At 35.0% G+C, this 27,714-nt stretch overlaps 2 protein-coding genes across 2 annotated transcripts in view; one reads left to right on the top strand and one right to left on the bottom strand.

The window, feature by feature from the left end:
* LOC106709646 (poly [ADP-ribose] polymerase tankyrase) overlaps positions 1 to 23,077 on the bottom strand; it is a 49,686-nt gene extending 26,609 nt beyond the window's left edge. The window contains exons 1-10 of the mRNA XM_045684880.1: positions 22,782 to 23,077; positions 21,424 to 21,648; positions 20,232 to 20,327; positions 19,303 to 19,510; positions 17,863 to 18,007; positions 17,138 to 17,246; positions 16,620 to 16,711; positions 15,094 to 15,252; positions 14,661 to 14,784; positions 13,393 to 13,542 (exon numbers count right to left, since the gene is read on the bottom strand). Coding sequence (XP_045540836.1) covers positions 13,393 to 13,542; positions 14,661 to 14,784; positions 15,094 to 15,252; positions 16,620 to 16,711; positions 17,138 to 17,246; positions 17,863 to 18,007; positions 19,303 to 19,510; positions 20,232 to 20,327; positions 21,424 to 21,648; positions 22,782 to 22,971 — 1,498 coding nt within the window. The 5' untranslated portion in view covers positions 22,972 to 23,077. The remainder of the gene's footprint in view (positions 1 to 13,392; positions 13,543 to 14,660; positions 14,785 to 15,093; positions 15,253 to 16,619; positions 16,712 to 17,137; positions 17,247 to 17,862; positions 18,008 to 19,302; positions 19,511 to 20,231; positions 20,328 to 21,423; positions 21,649 to 22,781) is intronic.
* A 398-nt stretch (positions 23,078 to 23,475) lies between these two features.
* LOC106709645 (serine/threonine-protein kinase 10) overlaps positions 23,476 to 27,714 on the top strand; it is a 42,913-nt gene continuing 38,674 nt past the window's right edge. Inside the window, exon 1 of the mRNA XM_045684879.1 lies at positions 23,476 to 23,671. The gene's annotated coding sequence lies outside the window, so the exon portion shown is untranslated. The remainder of the gene's footprint in view (positions 23,672 to 27,714) is intronic.

The following is a 27,714-nucleotide window of genomic DNA, read 5'->3' as shown; positions in this document are numbered from 1 at the left end:
TATGCTTTTTTACTTTATTATCCACTGACGAAGTCGCGGCCGACAGCTAGTATGCATTAAAAGTTTTATTTGTGTTGATTTTCATTAATTTTAACGAATTTTCCTATGTATTAATTGATAATAAAATAATGTACTAATGTTGGGCTGTTAAAGGGACGGATGAAAAGAGTACGTGTGACGGAAATGAAAATGTTATAGATACCAATAGAGTATATTAGAGGAAGTCCAGAGAAGACCAGAGGTACACCTAGGAAGAGATGGATAATCATCATAATCAGCCAACTATACGTCTCTGAGGGAGATCGAAACTTACTCCAAGTTAGGGGTGACTAAGACATAGTCAACCACGCTCCGAGTAGGGGTTGTTTGACTTCAGACTATCTTGGCATTTCTTCTCAGATATGTGCAGGTTGCATTACGATGTTTTCCTTCACCGTAAGAATTGGATGGATGTAAGAAAAGTGACATGATCAAGAAGGGGGGTGAAATTGGAGATGACGGTAGACAGATTGATTTGGAAGACGGTCCGCGGATCCTACGTAAGTGATGCAAGGTCTGGGAGATGATGATGAAAAGGATTTTATTTGTGTTATTCATGGGATTTATAAACTTCCTTAGTCGTCGATGTCTAAAAGAGTATATTATTATTTTTTAATTGTGTAGAACGTAGGCGCTTTAATTACAATTATTTTATACGTTTGTTTATAATAATTACACTGTACATTGTTAAATAATTACAATGTACAGGGTACATTATCATTTAATAATCTTGCAAATTTTATGTTATTTGAATTTACAGAAAGTGGTTAAGTTATTTCTGATATTCATTCCGAACAGAACGGTTGTGACTATCCGTTGATTTTATGGTGACATATTGAACATTTAAAAAGGTACCTAATATTTTTAATTTTAAAAATGTCGCTTTCCCAATTTGATAACGATGTCTTTAACTTACACGTCCTTACGGAGCTAGAGCCTAAACCTTAAATCATTTATTTTTTTCAAAGCAAGGAAAAAAAAATACGTTTTCTGTTTCAAATCAACTGCTTTTTGTCTTTAGTCAAAAATGGCACCGTTGGTTAAAACGGTACAAATATCTACAAAGGAAATACAAGATCCAGATGTAATAACTAAATGTGCACCTAGGACATATGATATAGTATATCTTAGAGTCGTACAATATATAGTTTTACATATATTTGCCGCGTACGGATTATATCTTGGGATAACTGAGGTTAAATGGAAGACAGTCATATCATGTAAGTATTATTTATATTTCAATAACTTGAATAGAAAATCTTACTATTATTATAAATGTGAATGTTTAGATGGATGGATGGATGAATGGATGTTTGTTTCAAGGTATCTCCTAAACGGCTGAATGGATCACAATTAAATTTGGCATACATGTAGGGCATAGATGGAAGAATACATTGGCTACTAAAAACAAAAAACGTTTAAACGTCCTGTAAACATCGAGAATGTGAAAGAAATATATACGAAAAAGATTGATCAGTTATACATCGCGACTTGATTTTGATTTTAATCCCGTCGTTTGCGCTACTAACCTAATTTGTAAAAAGAAGCGGGGTTTGTCTCATTGCAAGGAACAAGGAAATTGTTCTGAAAGTGGAACACCGAGGATTTCCATGACTGTACATCAATTCCATTGTAATCCAATGTAATCTTGTATCATAAACTATTGAACAGATTACGAAAAATGAGGTTTCATTCGATTTTTATTCTTCCTCCGAAAGTCACAGTTAGTTTTTTTTGGTTGTTTACTTCTAGACATCTAGTAAAACTTTTACTTCCAGTTTGTATATTCCTACTGGCCAGTATCGTGGGAATAACTGTAGCGGCACATCGACTGTGGTCGCACAAGGCTTTCAAGGCGACAATGCCGCTGCAAGTTGCGTTAATGTTATGCAATTCAATAGCCTTCCAGAGCACCGCTATTGATTGGATACGAGATCACAGACTTCATCATAAGTAAGTAAAGCACGGATACAATTGAAAGGGGATATGTACTTGGACATACTCTAGACCAGTGATTGTCAAACTTATTTCTTTCACCGCCCCCTTTGAAAATCAATTATATTTCAGAGCCCCCTAATTTTTATTCAGCCCTAAAAGTTAAAAACCACAATTTCATTACTTTAATTAATTTCAATGCCCCCCATTTTTTGGGACCATTATCGCCCCCTCCTAGGTTTCAAACGCCCCCAAGGGGGCGTTATCGACCACTTTAGGAAACACTGCTCTAGACTCTAGACGACATTAAAAGATTAGATAAGTAACTTATACACTTTAGATAGGAAATACACTAAGAAACGTAAATTTGTATTGAATAAGCGCTAATAGTCAAAGAACCAATTTTGAAAAAGGCTTGTCAACGAAATGAAATACAACTTATAAATCTATAGGAAATTTTACCGTCAAGCAGGACAAATTATCAAATAATAGACTATTCCTTAGGCACAGCGACACAGATGCGGACCCTTACAATGCATCTCGCGGCTTCTTCTTCTCCCACATCGGTTGGCTACTGGTAAGGAAGCACCCGCTGGTGCTGAGGAAGGGAAGGACTGTAGACATGAGCGACATCTACAACAACCCAGTGCTCAAATTCCAACAAAAGTAAGTACCAAAATAATAGTAGTACGTCCCCTTCTCCGTCGATTAAAGGTCACCGTATCTGTAATGCCGGATGTCTATGGGCAGCGGTCGCTTTGCTATATCGGCGAATTCAAGTGGCCGTTTGTTCATTTGCCACCTTTAGATATTTAAAAAAAGAACCGCTGTAAAGTTTGAATATCACTATACTAAAACTATTCTTTTAAATTCCAGACACGCTGTTATTGTAATCGGATTATGCTGTTACGTAATCCCGACCATCATCCCAATGTATTTCTGGAACGAGACCTTCTCCAATGCCTTCTTTACCAATGTCCTGCGTCACGTCATTGGTCTACACTTAGCGTTTAGCGTAAACAGTTTCGCCCACTTATGGGGTACTAAACCTTATGATAAATCTATATTACCTGTGCAATCTTTATTCGTTTCTTTAATATCTGGTGGTGAAGGGTTTCATAATTATCATCACGTGTTTCCATGTGATTATAGGACAGCAGAAATAGGAAACAATTGGTTGAATCCTTCTACATTATTTATCGATGTATTAGCTAAATTCGGATTGGCTTACGATTTGAAATTTACACCAGAAAATGTAATAACAGCGAGAATAACACGTACCGGAGATGGGAAAAATATTTGGGGGATTAGTTAGACGATAGTTCAAAATTATATATCATTTTATGTCTAGACTTCATTACAATATTATTGTTCATTTTCAAATTTATTTTGTAGAAATTGTTAAATGTAATGAAGTGATATTGGGTAATAAAAGATTAAAAAAGATAAAGATATGCGTTTAAAATATTTTTTTAAATTCACGAAATATCGTGAATTAATAAATAGTAAAAGGTGAAATTCAATGTATACAATATTTCTGGCATTGGTTCAAGGGATAAATATTTAATGACATCAAAAAAATACAGTTTAGACACTGTTTAGTTGAACACGTATTTTAACCCTTTAACACGAACGGTCGCCTCGCTATTTCAGCGAATTCAGTTTGCCGTTTGCTCGTTTGCCACCTATTGATATATAAAAAAACGTGGTGATAACAGAGTATTTTTAACCCTTAAATATGTATCACCAAAACTGCTTCCGTTATAAGTATTTATTCATTTACTAGCGTTTACCCACGACTCCTTCCGCGCGGAATAAAAAAAATGCACACAAGATAAAAAAGTTCCTATGTCCTAGTTCTAAGCTACCTCCCCATCAATTTTCAGCTAAATCAGTTCGACCGATCTTGAGTTATAAATAATGTAACTAACACGACTTTCTTTTATATATATATAGATAGATTTTTCGAGAGCGCATTTCGGAGGCCTACACATTACGATATTTGATATCTGGTATTTTCTAATAACAACGTACGATTAAAGGGTTGAAATATGTTTAAGAAACTTGATTGAATGTGGATGTTTATAAAGGTAGAGGAAGACCAAAGAAAGTATGGATGGATTGTGTGAAAGAGGATATTCGTAAGATGTATGGAGGTGTACATACTGTGCCAACCCTCCATAGGGATAAGGGCAGGTTGATGATGTTTAACGAACTATGTTTTCTATGGTTAGGCATTTATACATTTAACTAGATAAAACTTTATTTAAGAATAAATATTTTTATTACAAAAGCTTTTTATTTTATTACATCGTCCCTTACCTAACAAAATTGCATAAGACATTTTTATCAACTTTACAGAAGACGAAAAAACTGTCTATTTAAAAAAAACTTTATTTTTTTGTAATTTCTTAATAAATACACTATTTAGCGATTAACAAATAATTAATTCTTTAGTTTTTGTCAATTAACTATTTTAACTTTTTACTGTATTTCTTTATCTTACAATTATTATATGAGCAATGTTTAGACGCGAAATAAGCTCCAAATTTCAATTTGAACGGTGCTGTAAACTAATGGACGATATCCGACTTAGCTTTACAAAAATGTATGTAATGTATGTCCGATGTAAGAACATAGTGTGGAAGAACACAAAGCCTAGTAATATTTTTTTACTACCGCGAAATGAGTCGCGTGATTAAGCTAGTGTATAATAAAATCTTCATCCCTAACATTAATTCTGTTTTATATTTGATACAACGGTTTCGTGATACATCGGCAGCAAATCTAACAACAGCTGGATGAATTGAAAGGCGACTCTATCCTATAAACATTAAGAAATAGGTGGAAAAAAGCATTAAACGATGCGTAGACAACTGAAACAATATCGCAAATAAAAAAAACTAATTTAATTATTTAGTAACCGAGGATTAGCATATGCAATATTTATTTAAAGGCCATGGAAACTTCCGAGTTTTTTCTACTGCATACGTAAGTTATGACTTCATACATTAAGGTGAATATACACTAGAGCATTTTCTCAAGCATTTCTATGATACAGGTAAAAGCATAGTTTCCAAAGAACGTCTGGTTCGTGAAAGGGTGAACCACAACATATCATAGAGCGGCTCGTTGTTTTGTTACAAGTAAATGCTCTAGTCAATACCCACCTTTAGAAAAAAAATTTTACCGATCAAATATAAAATACGACATTTTATAATCGGTCTAGAAATCTAAGACCTATGACTTCTACCTAGGATCTAGGACTTATGAGATACATTATCATAGAGCTTCAACAAAGGAACACGTCGACATTTTGCTCTTTAGTCGACTAAACCAGTCACCTACCTGTTTGTCAAAATAGTCGAGAGATTGTTTTTTTTATGAAGTCAGCTTTGTTTTTTTCAACATCTAATGATATTTTATATATTTTCTAACAGAACCAAACGCGATATCTATATATATACAAGAAAGTCGTGTTAGTTACACTATTTATAACTCAAGAACGGCTGAATCGATTTGAATGAAAATTGGTGGGCAGGTAGCTTAGAACCAGGAAACGGACATAGGATAATTTTTACCCCGTTTTCTATTTTTAATTCCGCGCGGACGGAGTCGCGGGTAAAAGCTAGTATTACATAAAAAACATGGCCTACATGACCATAAAAAACGACATGACAGCTACAGTACGAAAATGACCTTGTAACCCTTTTCTGACATTGACAGGGAGGCGCTAGTGTGCTGACAGTTTGACTTATACCCACCGGGTCAGACAGTGTTGTCTATACACCGAGTCAGATAATTTCTAAGAACTTTACACTACATTGTAATGACGTAAAATAATTTTTATATGCAAAGATAATTACAGTATAAGGTTGCATATAGCGTGTTTACTTGACAAAGAGTATATTATTTTCTAATCGAGGTCAAAGAGTAACTAGATTCGAACTTTGAACCATTTCATGTTTTATTCATCATTTTTTTATGCTATTAGCTGACTAGACTGATTACTTATTTTTTAGTTTATAGCGAGTTTATAAGTCTTTGAGATAGATTATAATTTAATATATTTAATTACACGAGATAATGTTTTTCGATTGCTAATGAGTTCTTTAACTATGTTAAATTGAAAGTGTTAATTAAAAATAACTCAAATGAGCAATAATGGTTCTAGACTAGTACTTCCAAAAAGCGATTCAGATGGACCTTCTGAGGTGGTCAGTTTGATCTCTTCAACTGCATTGCTCGTCACCCACTGACGGGGAATCACAAATTGAAGTGAACTAGCAGTGGGTTCATCTCAACCAATAACGTTTAGAAAAGAGTCTACAATATTTAAAAAAAAGTTTGGAAATTTCTTTACCAATTATTGATTTAAGACTTTGACCATTTTATGAATGAAACTTAGTTATAATATTGGTCCTACGATATACATTTACCTGAACAGTCGAAACAGACAAAAAATATGCTGATTTTTTCTTGCCCCGTTCCAGTCGCTGGTCAGTTAACGAAAAGTAAGCAGAAAAAAAAAGTAAACTAGTCTCGTTAGCGTATATGTTAAGAGTAAGGTATAGTTTCCACTAGGCTGTTAGCCGCGCGACATCATATCGTCGCTGGAAAGCCTAAACGCTGTAACCCCGAAAGTATGAACTTTACAGGAGAGCCAAAAAATGATAACTCGTGAGCTGATACGCCTACAAGCATGCGGTATTTAGCAATGTTGTGTAGTTTGTGCTAACCTATAATAAAATCATTATCCTTTGATAATGGTTGAAATTATTAACGTGTGAAAAACATATTCGCGATTTCAAGGGTTACAGCGTTTATGCTTTCCAGCGTCGATATGTAGACTGGTATTCTAAAAGCAAGAATAACGCCACTGCAAAGCAAAACAGGACCCAAACCAAAGGAGATAATTAATTTTATTCAGTATTTTGGATTACTAGATATTTATGTATTACTTATCTCTATACAGATTACAGTGGTAATAAAAGTTTTAAGGAATTGGAAAATTATTAATAATTTTCTTTGTCCCGCGATACTATGGCCCGCGATTAACTCCTTTTAAAGTAACCAAGAGTGGTTTCTTTAGTTCTGGTAATAATAGCCTAGATCTAAGAAATCGAATCTAATAGGTTTCCATGTCCTTTGCCTAACAATTCGGTTTCGCTGCAATATGTTAAAGATTTATACAAACATCATCGTCAAAATTATCGGCTAAATTGGTATATTTTTTTTCAGCCGCGCGCGTCAAACTGATCAGTGGAATTAGACATTAAATCACAATCAAAAATTTACTTAATTACATTTAAAATCTTCTCAAATACCATAATCGAGTTATAATTTAGTCTTAGCTATGACAAGATAAAGGATACTATCATTTCATAAAAGGACGTCCTCCATTTTGAATTCTTAAAAATATAATAGATTTGAGGGAAGATAAAGAAATAATTCAAGAAATAAACAGTAAACAACAAATAAGGCAGGAAGGAAATACATAGGGGTACACCAAATGGTAACTTGGAAAGAAGAGTTCATCTGATAATTTTTAATTTGAGAGATTTTGCAATATTCTCGTCGAACTGAACAATTTTAACTCAACAAACGTGTCCATTATCAGGTAAATATTTTCACTGTGTAACATCGACGCCCCCATCGAATAATCCTGTAATGCACTCTTACCGGGTTCTTGCTTTTCCGTTGAATTCGACATCTAAAGGTCCTATTACACGTTGTGAATTTTTTAAAATTTTTCTTAATGTTAATTACGGAGATAAAAAGTCTTTATTGAAACAGACTTTTTTTTATTTCCAGTATTATAATTTTTCCTTCATAGCACAGAATACGCCCGGAATACATTAATGAAAATTAAATAGAATAAAGCTATAAAAATTAGCTTTGTTTTGATATCTAAAAGATTCTTGTACAATAATTATTGATGAAGTTATTAAAGAAATACGGTTTTTTGCTTCTCCTGAAGATTTTGATTTTTCCTATTACGGGGTTATTCTGTGGGGGCGTCGACATAATCTATATTTAATCTTAAGTTATCTCTAGAATAGTTCAACAGATCTTGATGAAATTTGACACAGATGTAGAACATAGTCTGGAAGAACACATAGACTAATTAAGATTTATTTTACACTAGCTTTTACCCGCGACTCCGTCCGCGCGGAATAAAAAATAGAAAACGGGGTAAAAATTATCCTATGTCCGTTTCCTGGTTCTAAGCTACCTGCCCACCAATTTTCAGTCAAATCGATTCAGCCGTTCTTGAGTTATAAATAGTGTAACTAACACGACTTTCTTTTATATATATAGATTCCGCGAGAACAGAGCCGCGGGCGATTACTAGTATTGTTATAAAATGAATTTAATAAAAGAAACTAATTTTTTAGGATCTCACAATACAAATGACATCATTGTCACAGACTACCGAACTACCAGAGGTTTCAGATGACGTCACAAAATGTGCTCCAAGGAAATACGACATCGTCTATTCCAACATATTGAAATACACTGTACTACATGTGTTTGCATTCTATGGACTTTACGTCGTATTCGCTAAAGCTAAATGGCAAACATTCGCATTCAGTAAGTATGAAAATATTTGTCTTATTTGAAAAAAAAAAGTGATAGAGTCCGCAGCAAGACGCTGTACAAATGACGTCACACAGAAAACAGACGTAAAGTAGAAGCAATTCCGCGTTTCGTTTTACGAGTGTTTTTTTACATTAAGAGGTGGCAAATGAGCAAGCTGCCACCGGAATTCGCCGAAATAGAAAACCGTTGCCCATAGACATCCGCAATAGCAGATGCCTTGCCTACCTTTAATCAACGGAGAAGGGGACGCACAGAAAGAGAATATTTCCTTCCTATGCGTCAAATTCCGCCAAATCCACTTCCCCTTCCCATACTTTAATACTAAGAAAAAGGTGGGAAGGGAAAGAGGACTAAAATTAGGACTCGTGCACCACACGCGTCAGACGACGCGTGGAATTGCTTCCACGTCACGCCTGTCTTCTAGGTAGTCATTCGTGCACCAAACAAATATTGTTGTTGCGAGATATACCATTGTAAAAGAGTACTGAGTGTGTGTGCAGGGGGACTAATTTTAGTCCACATTCCTTTCGCACCCTTTATTTATAAGGAAATGATGGGAAGGGGAAATGGATTTGACGGCGGGACGCGTAAGCAGAGGAAATATCCTAAACCTGTGCGTTTCCTCCGTCGATTAAAGGTAAACAACGCATTCTCAATCGCAGATATCTATGAGCAGCAGTTCGCTATGTTGGCGAATTTAAGCGGCCGCTTGCTCTTTGGCCTCATAATACAAAAAAAAAAATGACGTGTGTATATTTTGGAAGCCAAATTCTAGTCTTCTTCGCTTACCCACCATTTACTAGTAAAGATGGGAAAAAGAGTAGATATGGCGGCGGTTGGGTGACTTCAGATTTCACCATTTTAGCGAAATCAGAAGCCACTTGCTCTCTTGTTACGGTTTTTTTAAATCTTGTATCGTAACGTCTTACTCTTCTATCCTAACAGATTATGTAACTACACATTTGAGCGCGTTCGGTGTAACAGTGGGGGCGCACCGACTGTGGGCACATAAGGCCTTTAAAGCGACATTACCTATGCAAGTGGTACTTATGCTACTAAACTCTTTAGCATTCCAGAGTACCGCGTTTGAGTGGATACGAGACCATAGACTACACCATAAGTAAGAAACACTTTGTCACACTAATTCCCATAGACAACAAACAACTAAGGGTGACATTTCAACAACCAAACTCTAAATTTAAATTAATAACCACAAAGTATATTTATAATACGAAACTCTTTTTGTCACCACTAGAGGACTCAGAGCCTAGTAGTCGTAGTAGTAAATTTTTCACTAAGGTCTCCACTTTGTTGTAGATTTACTGAGAGAAATCAATCCTATAGTACTGTTCAAAAGAATTTCGAGTGTCCATAGACTAGAGTAATGTTTATTTAAATTAAATGATCCTTCGAGTCGGATAGATTACGAAACTGTTATATCATTTAATAGGTACAGCGACACAGACGCGGATCCTTATAATGCATCTCGTGGCTTCTTCTTCTCCCACATCGGCTGGCTACTGGTGAGGAAGCACCCGCTGGTGCTGAATAAGGGAAAGACTATTGACATGAGCGACATCTACAACAATCCCGTGCTCAAGTTTCAACAAAAGTACGTATTTTGTTACTTATTTGTCTGAAAAGTTCTAAGTATTGGCGACTAAAATTACGAAAATCAGCTAAAAGGAATACTTGGAGCGCCTCCACATAGACTTATCTTTAATATAAACTTACTTTAACACTTTGACCGCTTGTGAAATATAACAGTTGCCCTGACAAGCGACAAGTACGGATTACAAAGTCACAAATTTTTGTACAACCACCAACATGGGTATCAAATGAAAAAGCTTGACAAGTGGAATATAAAACACTGTGATAAATACAAGCCGCCATTACTAAATGATGGGTGACATAATATGTTACAACCACCGTAAAATAGGCAGATGCCTTTGCCTTGGTTAACTTGTGTTTAACATATCTATGTTAAACACAAGTTAACCAAATTAAATAATGGCAAACCGCTAACATAGACATACTTTAGTACACCTCCCTTCCCAACAGGACAGTTATTTTGCCCCTTAAATATGAGTATCGAATAGAAAAATCCATATGAAATCGACAAAACATTAACTAAAAACTTAAATATAAATTGTTAAAAGTAGGAATTGACTTTTTTTAATGTCACTTGTTTATAAAACACACAGACATTTATAATCAGCAGTCAAAGGGTTAAACACGGTTAATTAATGTAAGTAAAAAATTAGTAAGCTAATTATATTGTACATTGTTGTTCTTTATTACTTTGTACATTACTTAAATGAATTTATTCATAGTTTTTCTTGATTTAATTATGTTTTTAAAAAAAAAACGCAAAACCTATTAAGTTAATTGAAAATTAAATTATTGTATATAAATAGCAACGGTCAATTTATTTAGCCTTAATTTTTTTTTCATTATAATTATAATAGCAAGTAAAGTAATGGGCACCAAAAAAAATTCGTAACACCAAGCTGCCTAACCCAAAATCTTATATATAAAATTCTCGTGTCACAGTTTTCGTCACCGTACTCCTCCGAAACGGCTTGACCGATTCTCATGGAATTTTGTGAGCATATTCAGTAGGTCTGAGAATCGGACAACATCTATTTTTCATACCCATATTAAGTTTTTTTTAACTGCGCGCGGACGGAGTCGCGGGCGACAGCTAGTTAATATTATAAATGCGAATGTTTAAATAATTAGATGTTTGTTTTTTTGAAGTTATCTCCGGAACGGATCTTTATAAATTTTTTTACAGATGTAGAACATATTTTGGAAGAACACATAGACTACTAATTAGTTTTTTTTTCGGACGGAATCGCAGGTGATAGCTAGTGTATTTATATCTGGAGGATGAGAACCTGGTGCTTCCACATATAATTGGATAAGAACAGGAATGATGACTAAAAAGTTAATAAAAATCAGTAAAATATAATTAAACTAGCTTTTACCCGCGACTCCGTCCGCGCAGAATAAAAAATAGAAAACGGGGTAAAAATTATCCTATGTCCGTTTCCTGGTTCTAAGCTACCTGCCCACCAATTTTCAGTCAAATCGATTCAGCCGTTCTTGAGTTATAAATAGTGTAACTAACACGACTTTCTTTTATATATATAGATAAGATAGATTAAAAAATCCATCCATCCAAAAAAATACACAACTTTCAATCCATACATTTCTAAGGCTAATTAATACATTTTTTATTATTTCAGATACGCCATCATCGTAATTGGATTGTGCTGTTACATCCTACCTACATTAATCCCGATGTATTTCTGGAGCGAGACATTAACTAATTCCTTCTTCACAAACATATTACGTCACGTGATAACATTACATGCAACATTTAGTGTCAACAGTGTTGCCCATTTATTTGGTACGAAGCCTTACGATAAAAATATAAAACCTGTCCAATCTTTATTTGTTAGTTTCGTATCAAATGGTGAGGGTTACCATAATTATCATCATGTGTTCCCTTATGATTATAGAGCGGCTGGATTTGGTGGTTGGTTGAACATATCTAAATGCGTTATAGATATTTTAGCTAAATTCGGTTTGGTTTATGATTTAAAGATGGCGTCTGAAAATATTATAACAGCAAGGATAGAACGCACTGGTGATTTAAATGCTTTATAGATGTATTATAATAAAGAAATCTATATATATATATATATATATATTTTTATAGAAAAAGGAAAGGGACATTTTTTATTTTAGCAAGCATCTTCCGATGTTTTTGTTTTCAGATTTAATTATGGATTTAATTAAAATAATAAGCCGAATTGATTAACGCTTAATTTGATTCTGTATTTACTAAGCATTATTTCTGAGTTATGAAATGTTTGTTTTTAATAAGGTTAGGAAATAAGGAAGCGGTGATTTTTTTTTCTTTATTTTCATTAAAATGATTTCTAATAATATGAATTTAGTAAATATATTGTTTTTAAATGCTTACAAAATAGAACTTTAGTGCTTTTTACATTGAGACATTTTATAGTACATACATTTTACAGTACTATACATTCGATCCTAAATATGAAGTCAAACATAGAAAAGCGAGAAACTACTACAAGCGAGAGTCATTGTCCGATGGATTATCTCCATAAGCGAGAACCTTGGTGTTGACCAAATTAAAAGTCGTCTTAATATTTTAGTGTTTATAATTAGTAGTTTTTGAATAGAAAGAAATAAAGTTATTTTAGTTGATGGACGGCACTACGCAGTCGAATGTCCGTCGGAACATATTGAAAAACCGAGTGTTTTATTTTGTTGCATCGCAACCATTCTTTACAACAAGGATCCCCAAACTATTTTGGACAAATGACCCCTTTTCCAAAATGAACTGTTACCTCGGACCCCCATACCCAAATTACCTACTTTCTAAGTTAAGTTCTAGACCTCTTTGGGAATCCCTGAACTAAACTTAGATAAGCGAGAAGCTTCTTAAAGCGAGAAATATATTTTTCCGACTATAAACCCTGGTTTACACTATTCCAGTACAGAACTGTGATGTCTGTAATCCAGTGATGTAAATCCAAGATCAGTTACTGTCTTACTTAAACCAAAGAATAATTCTTAACTGTACTTAAGTCAACATCAACCTGCCCTTATCCTATGTAGGGTCGGCACAGTATATACATCTCATACATACATCTCTATCAGACATCATATCTGGATTTACCTCCTTCTTACGTATATCCTCTTTCACACAATCCATCCATACTTTCTTTATATCCATCCAGATTCAATATCATTACTTTTTAGTTTATTACTGACCTGTATCGTGAGAATCAGCAGTATCATTACGTTCAGGAGCCGCATCCGCACCGCATGCGAGCAGCAAACGGCACGCAGCCGCAGAGTCTCGCCGCGCGGCCACGCACAGCGCGCTCTCGCCGCGAGAGTCACACGCGTTCACTTTTGCACCTACATACAATTTATATCTAATATATAAAATTCTCGTGTCACAGTTTTCGTTCCCGTACTCCTCCGAAACGGCTTGACCGATTCTCATGAAATTTTGTGAGCATATTCAGTAGGTCTGAGAATCGGCCAACATCTATTTTTCATAACCCCCCCCCCATTTTTTAACTGCGCGCGGACGGAGTCGCGGGCGACAGCTAGTTACTAATATTATAAATGCGAATGTTTAGACCAGTGATTGTCAAACTTATTTCTTTCACCGCCCCCTTTGAAAATCAATTATATTTCAGAGCCCCCTAATTTTTATTCAGCCCTAAAACTTAAAAACTACAATTTCATTGCTTTAATTAATTTCAATGCCCCCCATTTCTTAGGCCCCTTATCGCCCCCTTCTAGGTTTCAAACGCCCCCAAGGATTAAAAAGTATGTACAGAACAGCTCAATAGATATTAATGTAATTAGTCACAGATGTAGAACATAGTCCGGAAGAATACATAGATAAGATAAGATAAGAAGAAGAAGATAAGATAAGATAAGAAGAAGATAATAAGATAAGATTCGCGGGCTGTGGCTAGTGTTAATTATACAGTAGGTGCTCTATCTCGATGTTTAGTCCAAATCCTCATCATCATCAGCTCATACATCCCCACTCTTGGAACTTGGAGCCTACTCTTAAGTTAGGTGTGACTAGGTCATAGTCAACTACAGTAATCTAGTGCATTTAACGGAATGTACATGTGTAAATCGAAAAACATTACATGGCGGAATTCGAACCTAAGTCCTACAGATTACAAATCAAGTTGACTACTAAACTATCGACGCTCTTCCAAATTTTCTAGCAAGTCAAAAAAAGTTCCCTTACATTGTACTCTCTTCTACTTCAAAATCTTTAGTGTTACTATTATTATTATAAATGCGAATGTTTAGATGTATGGATGGATGGATGTTAAAAGATATCTCCAAAATAGAACAACGAATCTTGATGAAATTTGTCACAGATGTAGAACATAATATGGAAGAAAACATAGACTACTTATTATCATTTGTTTTAATTCCGGGCGGACAGAGTCGCGGGCGATATCTAGTTTTATATTAAAAAAAAATAGTAGGTAATTTCTTACCATGTCTTAGTAACAGATCCATTGCATCAAGATGAGCATGTTCTGCTGCAACGTGTAAGGGGGTCTGACCCTCCTTATTCTTCTCATTAACCCTACCACCTTTCCTGATTAGAATCTCCATCACCTGTACAGAGGATTTCATCATCAGCTCATACATCCCCACTCTCTGTGCTCGGAGTCTACCCTAAGTTAGATGTGACTATGTCATAGTCAACTATAGTCAAGTGCGAGTTGACTTCACACATATCATTGAATTTCTTCTCAGATATGTGCAGCATCACTGATGATTTCCTTCACAGTAAGAATGTCGGATAAATGTACATATGTAAATCGAAAAACACATTGCTACATGACGGGATTCGAACCCAAGACCTGCAGATTGCAAGTTAACCCCTGAGCTATCTCTAACAATATATAGCGTTGTTATACATACTTGCTTCCTTTTAGGATAAACACTAGCAGCGGCGCAATGCAGCGGCCGATCTCCAGTACTGAGGTGTGAGAAGTTGACCAGCGCTTCTGTATCCTCACCCCCACACACACCCCCACCCCCACCCCGAGACTGTCCACAACCCTCGCGAGATACGCATTGCTAGACATGAAAACATATAGACATGTCTCAATGTATTTATTAAATACTATTAGACAGAATGATATAGTTTCAAGGGCAAATATAATCTATATTAAATTCTCTTGATAATGAACATATTTATTTACATAAGGATTAATACTGAACTTGAATAATAGCGTCGGAAATAGGGCATGAATTTAATTGATGTTTCTAAAGAAAAAATAGTTATTGTGAGAAAACTATAAAAGATAGATATATGCTATCGCAGACTTTTATTTAGCATATTTAAAGAGCTACAATTCGTCCATACATCATTTTTAAATAAGTCCTATGGTTTAGCCTACGTAAGCGCGTAAAGCAAAAATGTCCCTAATTTTCGCAACAAGTTTTGAAGCTAAATAAAAAATCTACTAGTCTTCTAGTTATTTAAAAAAAAAAATGGGACCCATCTGCACGCACTTCCTTTCGATTAAAATAATTTTTATCAAAATCGGACCACCAGGGGCGGAGCTTCGCGGTAACACACATAAAAAAAATACAGTCGAATTGATAACCTCCTTCTTTTTGAAGTCGGCTAAAAACAGGCATAAATGTTTCAAATGTACATGTCACTGGTGTGACTTTTGATCCAAGAATGCCACTCAAGCTTAAGGTACAGATCTACAAGTCCATCGTAAGACCTGTCTTATTGTACGGATCTGAATGTTGGACCACCAAGGTTTAGGATGCAAAAAGATTGCATGTAACTGAGATGTGTATGCTAAGATGTATGTGTGGTGTAACAAGAAAAGATAAAGTTAAGAATATGTATATCAGAGGAAGTTTGAAATTAGCGCCAGTTATCTAGAAATTGAGGAGCAGAAGGTTAGCGTGGTTTGGACATGTTATGTAGAGGGATGATGATCATATAAACTAAAAAGTAATGAGATTGAATGAAGATGGCGAAAAAGGTAGAGGAAGACCAAAGAAAGAATGGAAGGATTGTGTGAAAGAGGATATGCGTAAGAAGGAGGTAAATTCAGATATGATGTCTGATAGAGATGTATGGAGGAGTACATACTGTGCCGACCCTAAAATAGGGATAAGGGCAGGTTGATGATGATTATGTACTATCAGGGAATTTGTCGGTATTCCACTTTAAAAGTGACAGTCGTTTTAACATTTTTAAGCATTGAAATGATGCAGAAACAATAACTAATGAGACACTCTTAAATATTTCAAAAGTTGAAATGTTAAAATCACATCAGACAATATTATCTCCCTGTTTTATGAATGAAATCAAAATTAAATATGTATCTGTTAAAAAAGAATATGTAGTCAGAAACTAAATAATTATAGCTGAAAACTTCGAACAAAAAACTTTCTAGAACAAAAAAATATTAAAAAACCTGTATTTGTGTAGACGTAGTTAACTGCTTTTTAACTCTCGCCGGCTCCGACAAACGACACGCTTCCAACAGACAATGTCCTCGATATTCAACTGCAAAAAAAAACTTTATCTAGATACAAAAACTAATAAAAAAATTAACATTCGTACTTCTTACTAATATTATAAATGAAAAAGTTTAGATGTATGTTTGTTTGAATGTATCTCCGGAACGGCTCAAAAGAACTTGATAAAATTTGGCACAGATATAGAACATAATCTGGAAGAACACATAACCTACTTATCAAGTTTTTTTCTAATTACGCGCAGACGAAGACGGAGGTGACAGCTAGTAATATTATAAATGGGAATGTTTGCATGTATTTTTTATATCGAAATTTATATGAAATAGTGAAACGAACTATACGTTCTCTCTTCTACCAAAATTCACTTTCCCTTCCCACCATTTACTTTTAAAATAATGGTGGGAAGGGAACGTGGAGTAAAATTAGACTTGTGTAGATACATTGTTATACTCACAGGCCAATCTCTCCTGCAGTTCTCTAGTGGGGGCGACATCTAATGCGGATTTCCCGTGGCAATTGAGCAGAGTGGGGTCCGCCCCCTCACTCAACAATAGTGAACATACCTGGATACATACATATATCTTATATATATATAAAATTCTCCTGTCAAAATGTTTGTTACCATATTCCTCTGAAACGACTTGAACGATTTACATGAAATTTTATATAAATATTCAATAGATCTGAGAAACGGCTACTATCTTTTTTTTTTAGTTGCTCGCGGACGGAGCCGCGGTTGACAGCTAGCGCACAAAAAGCGAAAAGACCTTCTTAGACATTTGTTGGGGTAAATTCCCACAGTATTATAATTTACAATGAAAAATGTAATTTGGAAAACTACTCTTAATTGGACATCAAACTTATATGAAACCCTACATCTATAATGTCTCAAATATTTTTTATGACCACCTGAATTCGCCGAAATAGCGAAGCGACTGCTGCCCATAGACATCCACAAATGCAGATGCGTTGCCTACCTTTAGTCAATGGAGAAGGGGACACACAGAAAGAAGATATTTCCCCTTTTATGCATCCCCTCTTCCGTTTAATCCACTTCCTTTCCCATACTTTCCTAATAACTAGGCCATCAATTAATAAATCATTTAAAATGAGACATTAGTAAAAAAAACAGTTCACACCTTCTACTCTATAAACTAAACTTCTAGAATATTGTCTCACCTCAAGCCTAGCTTTACTGGCAGCTTCATGTAGTGGTGTGAAGGCCCATAAATCAGTCGCGTTAACATCAGCACCGGCTCGTACAAGGAGCTCTGTCACCTCGTAGTGACCATACGAACACGCATTGTGTAGTGGTACCAGACCTCTACAAGATATTTTTTAAGGTCAAAAACATTTACATACGAGACGTACTTGTATAAGCGAGAATCAGAAAGAGAGCAATATTTTTCTGGCTAGGTTTCTCCCTAATCCAGGTTGGATTGCATACAAAATTTCAGATATGAACACATAATTTTTTTTTTTTTACCTACTTATTTTTTTTATATATTACAAGGTGGATATCGAGCAAGCGGCCACATGAATTCGCCGAAATGGCGAAGCAACCGCTGCTCATAGACATTGGCAGTTGTAGATGCGTTGCCTACACTCAATCGATGAAGGAGGAGACGCTCAAAAAGAGAATATTTAACCGTCCTATGCATCTCCTCCTTCATCAAATTCACCTCCCCTTCCCATCCTTCCCTTATAGAAAAAGGTTGGGAAGAGAAAGAGGACTAAAATTAGTCCTCCAGCACCACACTAATCAAACTGTACTTGGAATTACTTCCACTTGACGTCAGTCTTCTGTGTGGTTGTGGTATTTCACTGAGCGAGGACAATTCGTGCACACAACAAATATTGTTGTTGCGAGATCTACCACTGTTAATAAGCATATGTTATATAGCAGTCGTCGCAGCACAACCCCATCATATATTGCCCAGAATCTTACTGATATTATAAATGCGAATGTTTAGATGGATGGATGTTTGTTTGAAGGTATCTCCGGAACGGCACAGATATAGACTATAGTCTGAAAGAACACATAGGCTACTTATAGTTTTTTTTTTTAATTCTGCGCGAACAGAGTCGCAGGCTACAGCTAGTAGAAATATAAATTTACTTTCAATTTAATTTAAATTATAACATATCAGCGATTGTACGAATTGACATCGCGCGGTTAATTTGAAATTATGACATAGTATGACGTCGTTGAGCGTCGGTGGCTCAGGGGTTAAGCACTTGACTTGCAATCTGCAGGTCCAGGGTTCGAATCCCGCCATGTACCAATGTGTTTTTCGATTTTCGATTTACATATGTACATTTATCCGGCGTTCTTACGGTGAAGGAAAACATCGTGATGCAACCTGCACATATCTGAGAAGAAATTCAATGATATGTGTGAAGTCAACCAACCCGCACTTGGCCAGCGTGGTTGACTATGGCCTAGTCACCCCTAACTTGGGGTAGGCTCCGAGCCCCTCGGTGGGGACGTATAGTGAGCTGATGATGATGATGATGACGTCACAAAATGTTACCAGCCATTAAAAGTCTTAAATTTTAGAAAAAAATGTTTTTTTTTTTAAATGTAGTTTCATATAATACCATGTTAGTCCAACATACCCTTTATCCTTAGCATGAACATCAGCCCCTCTTTGCAGCAGTAATCTTACAGCACGAGCGCGGTTGTATCCAGCGGCGAGATGCAGAGGTGTTGAGCGACGTCCGTCACCAGCGTGTACGTTAACGTTAAGTGGAGTCAGTAGCGCCGCGAGACGCTCATCGGCGCCCGCTCGCGCCGCCTCTAGTACATCCGCAGCACAATACTCGCCTGAAAGTTATTATGTTACTAAGGAATCATAAAAGTTACTAATGAATCACAAAAGTTACTAATGAATCACAATAGTTACTAATGAATCATAAAAGTTACTACATTTACTAATATTATAAATGCTAATGTTTAGGTGGATGGATGGATGTTTATTTGAAGGTATCTCTGGAATGGCTCAACGGATCTTGATGAAATTTGGCACAGATGTAGAACATAATCTGGAAGAACACATGGGCAACTTATTAAGATTTTCTTTTAATTCCGCGCAGATGGAGAACATAATTTGGAAGAACACATGGGCAACTTATTAAGATTTTCTTTTAATTCCGCGCAGATGGAGAACATAATTTGGAAGAACACATGGGCAACTTATTAAGATTTTCTTTTAATTCCGCGCAGATGTAGAACATAATTTGAAAGAACACATGGGCAACTTATTAAGATTTTCTTTTAATTCCGCGCAGATGGAGAACATAATTTGGAAGAACACATGGGCAACTTATTAAGATTTTCTTTTAATTCCGCGCAGATGGAGTCGCGGGCGACAGCTATTAGATCATAAAAGTTACTAAAGCTACTATCTGTTCTTTTGTATCAGTCATTTCTGAATTTACTACATTCTTATGCTTAAAAGTTACTAAATTACTAATACTAATATCCATATTAAAGTTGTAAAATTTACACTTAGGATCTGCCTTAGCAACCATAAAACTGTACTTACCTGTAAGTACTGGTCTTGTAGCTGCATCTGCGAGATCTAATGGGGTTTTTCCTTCTGTATTCCGTATGTTTGGGTCAGCTCCATGTTGAAGGAGCGCTGAAAATGTTATAAATATTTGCTTAACTAACCATCTAATATATAAAATTCTCGTGTCACAGTTTTCGTTCCCGAACTCCTCCGAAACGGCTTGACCGATTCTCATGAAATTTTGTGAGCATATTCAGTAGGTCTGAGAATCGGACAACATCTATTTTTCATTTTTTTTTTAACTGCGCGCGGACGGAGTCGCAGGCGACAGCTAGTATTTTAATGAATTTTTATGTACCAAAGGTACAATTACCCATCCCAAACCTAAGTCTTGGATTCTATAATTTTGTATACTATCAATGCCTTATTGTGCTACAAATAAAAGCAAATAAATCTGCTGTCGAGTAACTCCACTGAACCAATCTTAATAACATTTTATTTTAACAACAATAAACAATAATTTAGGTAACTTTAACATAAGCTGGGTAAGATTGTCTCTTGTGACATATATAATTTTTTTTTATTTTCTGTTGGTTGCATAAATAGAAATAATTTAAAAAAGAAGTTATCTTTTATAAAATATAGTCAAACAAGGATATCTGGCCTGATGAGAGAAGCGCTACTAGTGTTTGGGGCTGTCAAAAAATAAATAAAATAAAACTTGAGAGGTGTCAAGGGACACCCGGATGGAACGAAGTTCCTTTCGATTAATTAGTGAAGGAACCAATGTTTATTCTATGAATAAAAAACTTAAGTCTTCACAAGAAGTACATTTTATTTCTATGAATTTTCGTTATATATTGTCACGTCGTTGCCATGGTGAAGTAGCGCTCATTCGTCGTTAACATACTTACTATAGCAAAAAGTGTCGTGACAACTTTTCGTAAGAATTTTTTCCGTCTAGCCCCCTTTCACAACGCGCGATAAGGAACTTCGTTCCAAAACCTATTTGAACATAGGAAATGCCATTTAAAAAAAAACAAGACAATCAGAGTATAACAAAAAACTTGTGATACCTTTTTGACATTGACTAGGGTGGCGCTACTGAGATTTTCTAATTTAGTTTGACTTTTGAACACCTAGTCAGATATCCTTATAGATCTATACATCAAAATTTATACTCTTACACAGATTGACTGTAACTGAAACTAACATTAACACTAACCTATACAAACATCCACTTTTCCTTTAGCAGCCGCCTCATGCAATGGGGTGTAGCCCCAGTTATCCCTCGCCGCAGGGGGCGCTCCGGCCGTCAGCAGAGCTCTGACAACATCCGCATGTCCAAAGGAGCAGGCATTATGTAATGGCTGCAGTCCCCCTTCATCTCTAGCCTGTAGTGCCGCGCCACCTGCGATTAGTAGTTCCACTACTTCCCTGCGCCCGTAACCTGGAAAGTTACACATTGATGGCTAAGACTTTATTGTGCAAAGAATTAGCTTACGTCACTCAAATATATATATGATGATAATGTCTATGAAAGCCCAAAATATTGCCCATTTATATTAAACCACAATGTCGTCTCTATTGTTGATAAAGAAAATGAAATGTGTATTTTGTGTTTTTAATGTTGTTTTTTTTAAACATATTTAGGCTAAAATTATTCTATCTATCTATCTTTTCAGCCTAAGTATAATCCCCCCTTATCCCCTAAATTGCTTATTTATATAAAAATCGTCACAATGATTGGTCATGTGCAACCCACAACCTCGACCAGATCATCTTGTTATAAATTATTAATTTTTAAAAATGTGTGCTTAAAATATTATGTTCATTGTTTACAGTAAATTTCAATTACTTTAAAATGTGAAATCAACCTTGTTCTACTATTTATCATCAACTTAAGTGTTTTTTATTAATTTTTATAACTTTTGTTAGATATTTCTATAACTTATATACTGCGATGTTAGGTGACTGTACTTATTAGTACTCTATATGTATTAATTACACTGTACAGGCGACAGGATAAGTGAGAGTCCAAGGAAATGCAATATTTTTCTTGCTTATAGAGGTATTTCTCTTAAATGAATTTCTCGCTAGTGTATAGAGGTTTCTGACTACTGAAGCTGTGTCAAGACAAAAGAATTTCAGTATTTACACAGGTAATTTCATTGCTAACTTCAAAAGACATTGCTATAGTTTACTGTGGATTTTCATTGCTGTGTCTCAGATTATTCAGAAACAGTGAGAGTGATGATTTAATTTTGTATATTTCACCAGTGAAAATCCATAGTTACATTATTATTTTCTACATTGACAACATTGTTAATCAATGCTAAACAACAATAAGAATTGTATTGGAATTCTGTTAACAAAGCATGAAATATGACAATGAGTAAAAAAAATTGAACCAAATCATCTAACAGTAATTAAAAACAGATAAATCGATCCAGTCGTATTCACTCACCGTGACCAATTATGCAATTCTCAAAAAAAATATTAACACCTTTCACTTTTTCATTATTTTCACCAATTTACATTGACATAAACAATGGTTAAATATTTTTAAATTAAAAACAATACCTGCAGCGAAGTGTAGCGGCGTTGATTTACGACCAGCTGTGTCTCTAGCGTTCACAGTTTGTGGTGTAATCAACTTTTTCACTCGACTTGCGTCCCCTGTCTTGCAAGCTTCGAACAACTCCCGAAGTGGGTCCGTTGGTGCTGGTAAAGCATCCAAAGCCGAACCGAGCAACGAACGCCGGCTGGACATGTTTCGTTTATCACATCTATGATTATTGTCAACACCGGATCACTACCATTTTTGATAAAATAACAATCAAATGAAAACACGTACGATACATGTACAGCTGCTTTCAAGATACTTTTGACAATTGATTCGAAATGTTGCCATTCGTTGCCCTTATTCTTGTTTATCAAAAAACCATAGACAGAACAAACTTTTGGTAATTTAAAAGATTTAGTTAAATTTTTTAATTCTCTAAACTGGAACCACATTTTATTTAAGTAATATTGAAGTCTTATTTTTAATTTAAAAAATAATAAATATTTTCTGTAAAGCTTCATTATTTTGGTTTGAAATTAAAATTACTTACGACGGTCCAAAGCATTTGAAATGTAGTACTTTTCAGTTAATTTATTTCTAATTCTCACTTTAAGCTAGACAGAAATTAAATGAAATCCAAAATATAGATTTGACTTTTTTCTAACTAGGTAAACAAAAATACTCTGCATTGTCTTTAGCCGTTAGTTGACGAAATCAAAATGGCGTCTTTCATGGGATAGTGCATATATCCGCCGCACATATTCGAGACTTGTAATAATAATCGTGATAACGACATTATATCAGTGATATAAACTGTTTGTGGACTTTTACTTAGTGCTAAAGTGTTTATATTTGTTCAAGAAAGTTATTAAAGTGACATCGTCGCTGAACACAAGTTTCCGCTAAGGTACCTATGTCTCCTTTCACCCATCAAATATTCGAGACAGATAATTGGTAACTTTATAAAAATTATCTTAGATATACCTAAGCTCCAAACACTTGATATTTTTTCTTAATATCCCAATGAATACGGCACTATCCGGAAATAGTTCTGTAGATCAGTAGGTGAATCGTTATAACAGGTTTTTTTGTGGAGGACGCGACTAGGCGAGGCCGGATGAAATCTTCACTTTTCATATGGTTTCCTCATTCACGTTTCGGTGTCGTCGAGTTTGTATGCTTTGGTACATACGTGTCGTCGTATACCGCAAATATTTAATCGTCCGCCGACCGCACGGCTAATTGAATTAGAGACAGGCGCGGCTCGGGTTCGCAATTTCTCCACTCCGTTTGATGTTTGTATGAGTTTTCACTTTTGGATCGCGGTGTATGTGCTTTGAATGTTGATAATGGCTAGTAGACTCAAATACCTTTGAAAAAAGCAATTTTGTTTATGCCTTGAACGTTGGCAGAATCACGTTGTCTTGGTGTTTTTAGTTTTAAAAAGTTTGATTACGGAATAGGCGCGAATCGCTAAAAGTATATGAGTAATTATCGCTCTATTGGTACTTATTATTCAATTAACGATATGCCCTGTTTTGTCACATTCCATATAGACTTGTTTAGAAATATTTGTTATTAGGTAAGATCCATACATGAACATGTAACAAGTTTTTTAATTGACACCTTTATTGTTTGTTCAAATGACATGTTGTGAAGTTAAGATTAATTTCTTTTTTACTTACATTTATGCTCTAATATTTTTTTTATATTAAATGACAATATGAATTATGTAAAGGCAGTAAAAATTACAAGATTAAATATTATATTTTACTAGCATTGTTATAGTTTTCTTGTACTACATAAAAAATATTCTGAAAATTTGCATATGTGAATCTCTTTGAATAAAAGAGAAAAAAACTTGATGAACTTGAATAAAGCCAAGTAATATTGTAAAAAGAAAAGATAAAAATCCTAACAATATCCATTCTAGATAAATATCTAAATCTTATCACTTGCTTAATACAATGCCACCAAGATCCTCGGGCTCACCCTAAGTTGGAGTAACTAGAACCGCTGGCCTTGAGCTGTTTGGTATGCAAAAATGCCACATGCCAGTTTCTTAGTAACATATCTTTTAATTTACAATAATAATTTAAATTTGTAAATGGGACCACACTCACATAATATGAAACCAAGCAACAATAGCCTAATGGTCATGAATTCGGATCACCGATCTTTTGGTGGTTAGTTTGGATTCGGTCATTGAACTATTGTAGTAAATCATGTCCTAGCACAAGCTTAGAGCTTATTTGGAATGGTTACAACAAATGTTTGCAAAAATATTATTGTAACTTTTTACTATACTTGTAAAGTGTAAGTTATGTGTAAAATTGAGTGTTAATTCAATAAACTATAATTATATTTCATATTAAATATAATTAAAGTTGGACCAAATGGTCCAATGGTCCAACCAAATAATTATTTATTGAGACAGTGATGGCTACCAAAACTAGATAAATTAATTTCAAGCAAGATAATAGATGAACCTAGATAAGAGTCATTGTTTAGTTCTTACTGACAACCTCAATAGAGAGAAACCTCTAAAAGCTAGAAAAATATTGCAGTCCCTTAGATTCTCGCCAATCCATGTTTGACTGTAATTGAAACATTTATTGTGTATAGCTGTCGCCGGCGACACCGCCCGCGCGCATTTAAAAAATGGGGGGGGGTATGAAAAACAGATGTTGGCCGATTCTCATAGATACCGGATAAGCACAAAAAATTTCATCAAAATTGGTCAAGCCGTTTCGGAGGAGTACGGTGACGAAAACTGTGACACGAAAATTTTATATATTAGATTATTAATTAGCTTTTGCTATTTTTGCTTGTTGTATCTATGTCGATGGGTCCTATATATAAGGGCCAAAGTAAAAATTGATGATTTTTACTTTTTAATGTTAAAAGCTACCTTTTAGTTTAGTTAACATGCACTTAACATAAATACACATTTACATGTAAACATGTTTTTTTGCAACTTTGATAAATAATAAAAATAAAATTGACATTTAGATAACAAGAATTTGTTATTTGGATCCAAGTCATCTTTTAAATGTTATGAATACATTTAAGTTCGGAATGGATAAATTTTAAATTTATCTAATCAATTTATATTTCTACTAGCTGTCGTCTGCGACTACGTTCGCATGTAATTATAAAAAACAATATGTTTATAACATTATGTATGTAATTATGTGGGATTTAACCCACTAAAACCCCCTCGCTGGCCAGCCTTGAGTGCAATCGGAGAAGGTTCCGGGATCTCTTAGGAATGCACCGGAATCCTCAGCACTTTACTACCCGAGGCAGGAATCTGTCGGTTACTGTATCCCTTTTAAAACTGGAAATATGCTTTGTATGTTCTATATTAATCCAGTACAAGATATGTTATAGATATAACAGCGTTACAGTTTTCACTGTTATCACCAAAGTGATAAGAGATCACAAAAGATAACTTATGTTGGCTTGAGATCATGTGAATGTATTATTAACTAGCTCCAGACCGCGACTCCGTCCGCGCGGAATTACTAAACTTAATTAGTAGCTTATGTGTTCTTCTAGACTGTGTTCTATATTTATGCCAAATTTCAATGTGATCCGTTCTGCCGTTTTGGAGATACCATCTAACAAACATCCATCCATCTAAACTTTCGTATCTATATCTATGTATGTATAAAAGAAAGTCGTGTTAGTTACACTATTTATAACTCAAGATCGGTCAAACTGATTTAGCTGAAAATTTATAGGGAAACTAGGAGACAGACATAGGAACTTTTTTATCTTGTGTGCATTTTTTTTAATCCACGCGGATGTAGTCGCGGGTAAAAGCTAGTTTATAATTTTAGTAAGATTTTGTTGCCGTTGATTTTCTAAGAAAATGTATGATCTCTGTTTACTAATTTGAATTGAGATGTATCTTTTATTATTAGGTGATTTGATTTTAAAGATGATTATAAATATTTATCTGAAATTTTCTTATTCAATATTTCAACACTCTTATATTTTTTTTAATTACCACATTTTGTTTTAACTGCAACCATCAAAATGGCAGCCAAAATGTGTTAAGACTTTGTGATGAACACTATTGACAAAACTACAGTCAAAACCGTTTATAGCGACATCGTTTAGAATAACATACCGGTTAAATTGACCAAAATCAAAGGTCCTGGCTGAATGTTATTACATATCTTTCCTATTAATACCTGTCACCGGTTGTTACAACTATCGGTTTTTACGACTCAATATGAGTAGTCCCTTCGATGTCGTTATAACAGATTTTGACTGTATTAACATATTTACATCAATAATTCCATCAAACTCTAATAAGAACAGTCTCTTCTCTTCTTTTAATGTACCACATATTTCAAATTAAATAATTTCAAGTATTAAGATTGGGCAGTGTTTACTATTTGTGTGACACCATGAGTCTGCTGCATCTTTTGCTACCATCCAGTATGAAAAAAATATAAAGGCAACTTCAAAGATATTACAGTTTATGGTTAATATAGATATGAACAGTTTTAATTTTAGTGCATATACTCATCTGTTCTAGACTGTACAAATACGAGATACCTACGGCTAATATAAGGTGATCATAAAAATTCTTACGACTCACGATTTTCGATCGTCTTTAGCTGGAATTATCTCATCTGTACTATTTTTACATTTAACTACCTGTCGTCAGCGCTTCTGTGCGGAATTAAAAAAACTTTTTTTTTATATCATTAGGTGGCAAACGAGCAAACGGCCACCTGGATTCGCCGCAATAGCGAGACGACCGTTGCCCATAGACATCCGCAAATGCAGATGCGTTCCCTACCGTCAATCAACAGAGAAGGGGACGAACAGATATCCTCTTTCTGTTCGTCCCCTTCTCTGTTGATTCTATGCGTCCCCTCTTCCGCCAAATCCACTTCCCCTTCCCATCCTTTCATCGTATGTGTTTCTTCC

The sequence above is a fragment of the Papilio machaon genome, chromosome 28 (genome assembly GCF_912999745.1).
Source record: "Papilio machaon chromosome 28, ilPapMach1.1, whole genome shotgun sequence".
Lineage (NCBI taxonomy): Eukaryota > Metazoa > Arthropoda > Insecta > Lepidoptera > Papilionidae > Papilio > Papilio machaon.
This window is presented reverse-complemented; position numbering and strand designations above follow the sequence as displayed.